This window comes from Coptis chinensis, chromosome 4, assembly GCF_015680905.1.
Source record: "Coptis chinensis isolate HL-2020 chromosome 4, ASM1568090v1, whole genome shotgun sequence".
Taxonomy (NCBI): Eukaryota; Viridiplantae; Streptophyta; class Magnoliopsida; order Ranunculales; family Ranunculaceae; genus Coptis; species Coptis chinensis.
The window spans coordinates 21127762-21136294 of NC_141459.1; the positions used below are offsets into that span (position 1 = coordinate 21127762).

The 8533-nt window shown below is 41.4% G+C and overlaps 2 protein-coding genes across 2 annotated transcripts; both read left to right on the top strand.

Moving 5' to 3' along the window:
* The first annotated feature begins 380 nt into the window (after positions 1-380).
* Positions 381-1610, top strand: LOC147502548 (F-box protein At5g03970-like). Its single transcript, XM_086604556.1, has one exon. It carries the CDS (start codon positions 381-383, stop codon positions 1608-1610), a length of 1230 nt encoding a protein of 409 aa, XP_086460682.1.
* A 5349-nt stretch (positions 1611-6959) lies between these two features.
* On the top strand, positions 6960-7706 carry LOC147502549 (uncharacterized). The gene is made up of 2 exons (XM_086604558.1): positions 6960-7171; positions 7258-7706. The coding sequence occupies exons 1-2, from the start codon at positions 7165-7167 to the stop codon at positions 7704-7706; spliced, it is 456 nt and encodes a 151-aa protein (XP_086460684.1). The 5' UTR covers positions 6960-7164.
* The last annotated feature ends 827 nt before the right edge of the window (positions 7707-8533 follow it).

Here is an 8533-nt window from a genome sequence, read left to right on the forward strand (position 1 = left end):
TAATTTCCGTACCGAATTTTTGCCATCCACAAATTTACTAACTATAGCTATGAGTGCACCCTAAGTCCTAACCACATGTACAGATAACAGATTGGCCAATTCATACTGCCAAGAAAGCAATTAATTTCTTGAAAGAGGAATTATCTGTACCATTTATTAGTATTAAAAAATAGGCTCTTAAACTCTGTAACCTTTTTTCAGAAATTAACACATATTTCCTAAGGTAGCAAATTTCCCCAATACTAATTTTTATTACATGACCAAAAAAGTTCCATTTCATTACTTATAAATAAGTGATTTTTTTTATTTTGTTTTAACTTTACCATTTCTCATTTCACTGAAAAGGGTTCTTGTTAGGGTTTAAGCTTTTGTCAAAAAAAATGAAAGAAGAAGAAAAACAACAAGAGAAAAAACTCCATGTTGATGTTAGTGACGAAACTCAAATATTCTGTGAAGAATTAATCCTAGAGATACTCATCAGAGCCCATGCAAAAACCCTTTTTCGATCAAAATGTGTTTGCAAAAACTGGCAAAGTCTCATTTCTGATCAATCTTTCATTAACAGGTATATAAAGAGGTCAAAGTCACTCCCACCTTCACTCACTGGGTTTTTCTACAGAACAGGTAACATTGTAGACCCAAATGATGATGGGCATGTTAAGTTTCTTAGTACTGGTAGTTTAAATGATACTAATGATTTGAATGTGTTGAATAAGGGTTTAAGTTTTTTGAGTGAAATTAATGGGTCTGTTTATGTTGTCGATTCGAACAATGGGCTTTTACTTTGTGCGAAGAAGCCGAAGCTGAGTGGTTTGGACTATGTTTCAAGTACCCCAATTTGTTATTTTGTTTGTAATCCCGTTACGAAACAATGGGTTGCTTTGCCTGAACCCAAACATTGCGATTATGGAGCTAGTGCGTTATTGCATTGTTATAATTTAGATGAGCTTTGTGCTCAAAAGACAGAGTTTATGGTCTATTGTTTCTGTAAAGAAAACCCCAATTTCTTACAAGTAGAGATATTCAGTTCAAAGGCAGGTAAATGGTATAAGTGCAACACTTGTTATTATAATTGGTTATCCAAGGAATTTAATTGTATGACTTTGTTAAATGGGTCGGTGTATTGGCTGCAAGAAGATGGGAACATGGTTGTTTATGATGTGAAGAAGGAGAGTATATGTTTTGTAAAGTTGCCCCATAGTGATATTTTCGGAAGATGGATTTTACATTTGGGGGTTTCAGGTGGATCTGTATATGTTACTGAGAGAAACCAGACATGCTTTTTTGTGTGGGTTCTTGTTGATGGACTTGAGTTTTGTTTAAGTCAGACTATTGAAGTTGAAAACTTGATAAATGACCCGAAGAGAATCTCTACAAATCAGCCTCAAGTGAGATTAAGATTTAAAATATTGGGTTTTCATCAAGCAGCTTACCAGCTTGTTTTTGTGGGGATCAATCCATATAAGGCGGCTTTATATTGTGTGAACAAGAGAAGGTTAGAACATATCAGTGATCTTCATCCCAGTACATTTTGCAACTTCTATCTCAGGCTTTTTCCCTACTCACTTCCAGCATGGCCTACTTGCATTCCTTTCTTAAAGAACAGTTAGCAGGTTATCATTTACTTATCACTAGTTATTTTATCTTTCAGTTTACCTAATCATTTTGGGCCTTTTGTTATGGTATACTTGGTTATTGTTGTAACTCTGTTTTGTGGACAAGATGAAATACCTGCTATCTTTTTTTTTTGTATTATCGATTGCAGATTTGCAGTATAGGTTTTATTTTCATCCTCTACCGATCTTTATTTTATTTACTTTTCCACCTAGCAGATGTACTCAGTAGGTATGCGTCGCGTAAATTTTCTCTACATGACTCTTGATAGTTGGTACGAAAACATGTTACTACTGCAAAGTGCCAACTAATAGGTAGGCTAAGTTATTATTCTTGAGGGTCACAGGCACTCAAACTGCATTCTTTAGGAACTTCTATTGTTGGACATGTTTTATTCCCCATTCATTCGTTTTTATTTTTGCTGATTAATTAACATGCCCAGTGGTGGTGTTTTGATTTTTAAGTATATTCTTCTCGGTCCATCATCTCCATCCAGTTTACACGAACACATGGCTGATGGCTTCCTGTATCATTAGTGAATTCACATTTTGAACGTGTCATTATGACAGCGTTCGGTGTTAGTTGATAGTTACCCTGTTCCTAAGCTTCATTGGTCGTGTTGAGAAGTCCCTTTGAGCCTTTGAGATAAAACTACAAGTTTGGTAGGCTGGCATACCATGATAAAAATTACCTATACATAGTTCTACCGTGTGTTCCAAAATTGGGTTGGTCAGAAACGGCACCCCTTAATGAAGGGGACGACGTTAGAACCAACTTGTACGTGGTTTCTCTGTTTACCTCTTTGTTTTGACATTCTCTGGGTTTATAAAAAAACTTCGGTACGATGTTTATACTGTGTTTGATCATGTGTGCCAAAAACCTAATAGATACTGCATACAGTTCAGAATCAGGCCCATCCGACCCCATAGATATCTCTGTCATTTTTATCTTTCAAACCGTCAACAATCTTCTCCATTAGCAATGGTTTGTTGTGGGTTGTATGTTCATCAGTATGATGGATTCACTTGTCCTTAAACATGGACACTTGGAATCGCTTAGCGATTTAAGCTGCTTTTCCTTACGTGCATTGTGGCATATGCGACAGTGCAATATATTCTTAAATGACTGTATAGAGAGTCCAGAGGTGAATCAACTTATAGCGCAAGAATAAGATACCTTAGATAATCAAAGTTTCAGTTAAACGTGAGTAAAGGCCATGGGCAAGGCAGTACCCGGTCGAAAGGTGCGCATAAGGCCCCGGGATTAGTCAAGGTGCGCATAAGCTGGCCCGGACAAAGAAGAGATGATAGAACTTACCCAGAAAATCTACTGCACAGAGAATTTTAATTGCGAGGCCTGACAAAGGAAAGAACAACATTTACAAAACTTTGCAAGGTCCAAAACAAAGCAAATTTCTGTAAATTAGACAACAGCATTTTAAGCGTCAAAATGACATTTGTGAAATGTGGAGTATCAGCAATTCGGCACAACAACAGAAAATCTAACGGAAAAAGTCAATAAACTTCTCATAAATTGTAATCATTTGAACTCCACAAATACAGAAATCTCGTAGTTAGATATTGATTCATCGTCGGTGATAATAAAGGAGGAAATTGGGTATAGGTACACAGATGCAAAGGAAATAGCAAAAAATTTTTTTTTTTGTTTTTTCTCCATAAAAACTGAAATTTGACATCTGTCTCAAATTTTAGACTGACTTTTACAATTTTGACATTTTTTATTAGTCCCAACTAAAGAAGCCAACTACCAACAAAAAAAAAATTAGGAACTAAATTAGTTACCAAAAGAGTAGTGGGTTAATCAAATAACTAAAATTCATCCGAAATCTACAAAATTCCAATTAAAAGTGAGATGAATTTCTGGAGAGACCAAAACAATGTGGAAAACATCAACTTCAAAAACTGAAAAAATATTGATTACAACTAATTTCAATACAGCTTTAACAATTTAAAATGCATCTCTGATAATTTTAAATAACATGTTTAAGCTTGATGTAATTCAAATTGTGAAATTGTGAAAAGACAAATGGTTTTTTTTTAAGACAATTGTATTATTTGATTGCAGTACATCTTGGAGCAATACACACACACCCTTGCCTGATGAGTGACCTCGATTGACACACACACCTACAGTCTGCGCACATAAGATTTTTGTATTATTTATTTGTGGAAGAAATTGGCAGTTATAAATAAAAGAGTAAAAATGAGAAATAAAATGTTTTAAAAACAGTTAATACACCCAAAAAGTGACGTGTTGTTAAAATTGGAGTAGAATCAAAAGATAATATTGGTCTTTCTCTATACAAAAAGCACACTAAAGAAAGTGTCTAGAGCCCAATTTCTAAGATAATGAATACTCTTGGGTGAAATGAGGCTTCCAGTCAGATATACTGGAAAGTTACATTTAATAACCACTGGTTGTTTTTGGAGATTCTGAATCTTGATACAGTTAAAAATCTTCTCTTGGAGGTCATAGTATCCAAGATTCAAGTTATCATCAAGCAACAAGAGCTTACCATCCGTAACTTCATGACAAAGCCAAGAACTAACACTGTCGCTAAATACATATTCCTTAGTCCAAGAGCTATGTACTCCGTAATCTTTCATCACCCAGATATCTTGACCATAAGAGCCTTGAATAACAGAGAGGCGTTCACCTAACACTATCAAATTATCAAGTTCGGATCTCTCGAAAGGAGGCATATGAATTAGATAGAAATCTTCTGTTGACACGTTAAAACAAAGGATGACTGTAAAGGGGCGTTTTGGTTTTCCTTTAGAGATATTCAAGAGAGGGGAATGGGTTGAGGTTTTCTGGAGAGACCGAGTTCGCTAATGAGCGAGCTGCCTACGTATCCTCTCTTGGTTTTTCAGGGGAGAGAGGAATCAGGTCTCACGTAGTTCAAGTAGGTGGTATTTATAGGCTTGTGGAAGTGTCAATCCTAGAGACACGTGTAAGGTGGAGATTGTGAATGAGTGTTGGGCTGGTTTTAGTATAAGTCGTGTGCTGATTGGGAGTTGGCGCGGTAGTCCCTATTTTCCGGTGGTGGGAAGTACAAGTAAGATTTTGGTAATGATTACACCTGGTGGTGACTTTATCTGAGGCGTTCTCCGATTGTTCGTACTGAGACATCCTTGATCGACCTTAAACGTACCACCTACATGAAATGAGCTGCTCACATATCGGTCTTGGAGGTCAATGTCTTGGGCTCGCCTATGTTGCGCGCGTATGCCTTAACAAGGGAGCTGCTCACAGATCGGTCTTGGAGGTCGATGTCCTGAGTTCGCTTATGCTTCACGAGTGTGTGATATTCCTTAGTGAGAATATTACTCCCCTACACAGCCCCCTCTTAGTAGATTGTTTATGCCCCTGGAAACGATCTGTTGAGAGAAAAACGAAAGAACGTGTGGAGCATGAGCGAGCTGTGGTGGACGATCTGACTGGGATACCGTCAATTTTGAATCATGTGGCATGATGATTTGGCGGGAAAGGGAATGTAGTCCATGATTGGCACGTGACAGAATCGTAGCAGTTGGTAAAGAGACGTGTCGCCGCGTTATTCGGAACTCTTGAAAAGACAGGTCCTTGGAACACGTGTGCGGGCTAGGGCATAGGCTGTAATCATAACTTCTTGGTAACTGAACGGGCGGTTTGTACAAAATCAAATTTGGGACAATCAAAAAAGTATTTCCTATTTCCTTCTTCTGCAAAAACGCAAGCTAGGGTTCCTCAGGTGAGTGCTTCTGTTGCTGTTACCTTTTCATTTTCAATTTGCTTTCCTCTCGTTCAAGTGCAATTTGTTAAGTAGGTAGGTCAGTGTTAGGTTGTAGGGTTTAAGCCTGAGTAATTGATAAAAAGGAAACATTATAATGTCTGATTCTGATGATACTCGATCGGAAGAGGTTCGTGAGGTTTCATTAAGTTGTGGAGAGTATGGGGATGATATGAAGAATCGGTGAGTGTTGGCATTCAGACTGAGTTGGATGAGGAGGTTAGGGTAGATGAGGGTAATATTCGATCTGGGTCAAAAGGTGGCGTGGCTAGTACGTCAGGTCGAGGGGAGATGTCGTCATCAAGTGAGTTGCCCCCTAGGACGGTGGATCGTCGTGCGGCGAGCTCGTTCCCCGAACTGAGGGCAGCGTATGGGATCATCGTCCCCGATCTAGAGATACACGAACCACAGTTGAGTGAAAATGTACGTAGTGAAGAGTACAACCCGCCGAATGGGGGGGGGTAATCATCTGTAAGGGCCAGCTGAGAGCGCATATGCAAATATCGTTCTCGAAACTGGTGTGTGACTTCTTGGCTCACTGTTGGAAGTCTCCTTGTCAGTTTGTTGGTAACACCTAGTGATTGTTTAAGGTGTTCGACCTGTTGAATGCGAGTGAGGAATACGACATAGGGGTATCCGACATGGTTGAGCATTATGTTGTGAGGCGATCTGGTAATTTGAACTTTAGTTTGCAAACGATGACGATGCGCTCTGCTGTGATCGACGGTGTAAGCAATGAGGCCTGGACAAAGAGGCCGTTGCTGCTAGTTGGCAACTACTGTGCTAACGGATGTAGGTTGCAAACTAGGATTTATAACATATCCGGTGGGTCGGAATATTTTTCTTTTGTCGCTTTACTTAACGATTGACAGTTATTCTAACAGGCCCATGTTTTTGCTTTGTCTATAGATTTTTCTGTGAAGACGCGAACTGATCGTGGGGAGATAGAGAGGTTCGCCTTGGTGACTCGAAAGCGAAAAACAAAAAGCGAAGTTGCCCGAGGTTGCTCATTTCTTTGTGGAAAGGGGTAGGCCTGCGATCCTGGAAAAAAAAAAGCTCAAAAGGATCGAGCTCGAGGTCAGACAAGGCGAGAGGTGATGGAGATGCGTACGAGTGACTTGGTAACACGGGAAGATAGGAATTGGGCTCGTGGCGGCGCGAGACGACCTGCTGGAGGTGGTGCTGCAGGGGTTGGTGGGTCAAGCTCCCGACCTGAAGGGGGGTCGATCGATGCTCCTGTAGAGTTGGAGATGGTGGTCTTCAACCCTCGTGCAAGGAGCAGGTCGAAGAAGAGACGACATGACGCCTGCGAGCAAGATGTTGCCCGAGTTGCAAAAGTAGCGCGGCACGCTCTTGGGGAGAGCTCCAGTGCAGGGGGCAGTTCTGATGGTGGTCCGGCTGGTGCTACGGTTGCTCGCCGGAGTCGGGTGCGACCGGAGCAGGTCATGGACTTGGCCACTTTTGGGGCAGGGTCCAGTCCGTCTCGGCCTCGACCGGGCGTGAACCCGATCACCGGCGAAAGTGAAGGCTCCCCGCAAAGTGAGTGGAAAAGCTGTTATGGTTGCTGATGACTTAGAGTCACAGTTTGTGTATTTGGACGACAATGGGGCGTAACGAACTGTGAAGCGAAGTGATTGTAGCTTCAGGTCGAGTAAGGTATCGGCCTGTCTGCTAGAACAGATAGCTCTGGACGGCAATCGTAAGGAGCTGGATGAGAGAGGGCTGGCTGATAACCTGAAGCGAATGGAAGTCGCGCAATGCCTGGTACGTGGGTTTGTCGTCTTTTGATGTATCTGTTCACCTATGCACGCTGTTGTGACTTGGTTATTAACATATGTGTGTAATTGCAGCTGGTAAGTGGGTTTCAGAAGTTGAAGAGATTGCTCAGTTCGCGGAGGCAGATAGAGAAGCCGTGGTGAAGCTGTCCGACGAGCTGAAAAATGTTCAGGAGGCCGCGAAGATGGAGCGTGAGGAGCTGGAAGACCTGAAGAAAGCACATCAAGCTTTGAGTCTGGCCAAGATGCTGAAAGATACCGAAACAGAAGAGCTGAGGCAAAAACTGCAGGGAGTTGAAGAGAATGTTCTGGCAGCAACTGTGGAAATTGGTAGGCTGAACGAGTATGCCTTACACTGTAAGAAAGTTCCTCAAGACGCTACAAAGGCTTATGACGTTCTGGATGCTGACTTTGTGGAGCTGGAAGCGGACTATAATGCTTTGAAGGAGGAACATGCACGCCAGATGTCTCCCCATGGGAACAAAAAAGGGGAGATGTCGGTAGTGTGCTCGCTTCTTCAGTGATCATTCCATAAGCCGTGACGCCGCGAGCTGAAGTTGTTGCGTCTGATGTGCTTATGAGTTTGGATTTAGATGGAGTGTCTATTGTGGTTGACGGGAGGGATGTTGAAATTGATGAAAGTCGCCGCTACCGAAAGTTAACCGTGTGCCTAGAGATGGCGAGTTGTAAATTTGTTTTGTTATGTTGCCAACTTATAAGCTGTGATACAATAGAGTTGGTTTCCTGGGGTAACCTGGGCAGTTCGTCTTTCTTGCGTTTATGTGCTATTACTTTGAACGAGCTGGTATCCCGTACTGGTTTGGGGTAACCATGTGATGACGAATATTGTTTAGCCGGGTTGGATTTCCTGAGTAGTCTCAGCAATTCGGCTAAAGAACGAATGGTAGTTCAGGTCTGTTGGAACAGGTCGTTGTTTACTTATATGCTATGCTTGTTGTTTGTTTCCCAACTGTGTAGGTGTGTCGCTTGCTTGATTGTGTTTACGAATGATGATACTGCTATAACTATGCATGGCGGTTGTACTGCGGTGATACTTGCCTTGCAAATGACCAGTAAGCTTGTATGAGCGTCCTGTCGGTAACCTGTCTTCAGTTGTTTGGTGTTGCTCGTAATGATGCCACCAAATCGCTGGGTTCTCGTACATAAAGCAGGACGAATTGTGTTGTGTTCAGTGCTGCAAACAGCAGTATTCCCTCATGTGTGTGACACGTGTAGGAAAACGAGCGGTCCAAAGAACATAATGATGGCGGGTAGGTGGCGTTTGGCGTCTCAAGGTAATTATGAGGCGCTTAGGGAAAAGACGTTACATATTAAATAAACTGTTCGTAGA

Coding starts and splice junctions, on each gene's coding strand:
- LOC147502548 (XM_086604556.1), top strand. CDS start 381: ATGAAAGAAGAAGAAAAACAACAAGAGAAAAAACTCCATGTTGATGTT.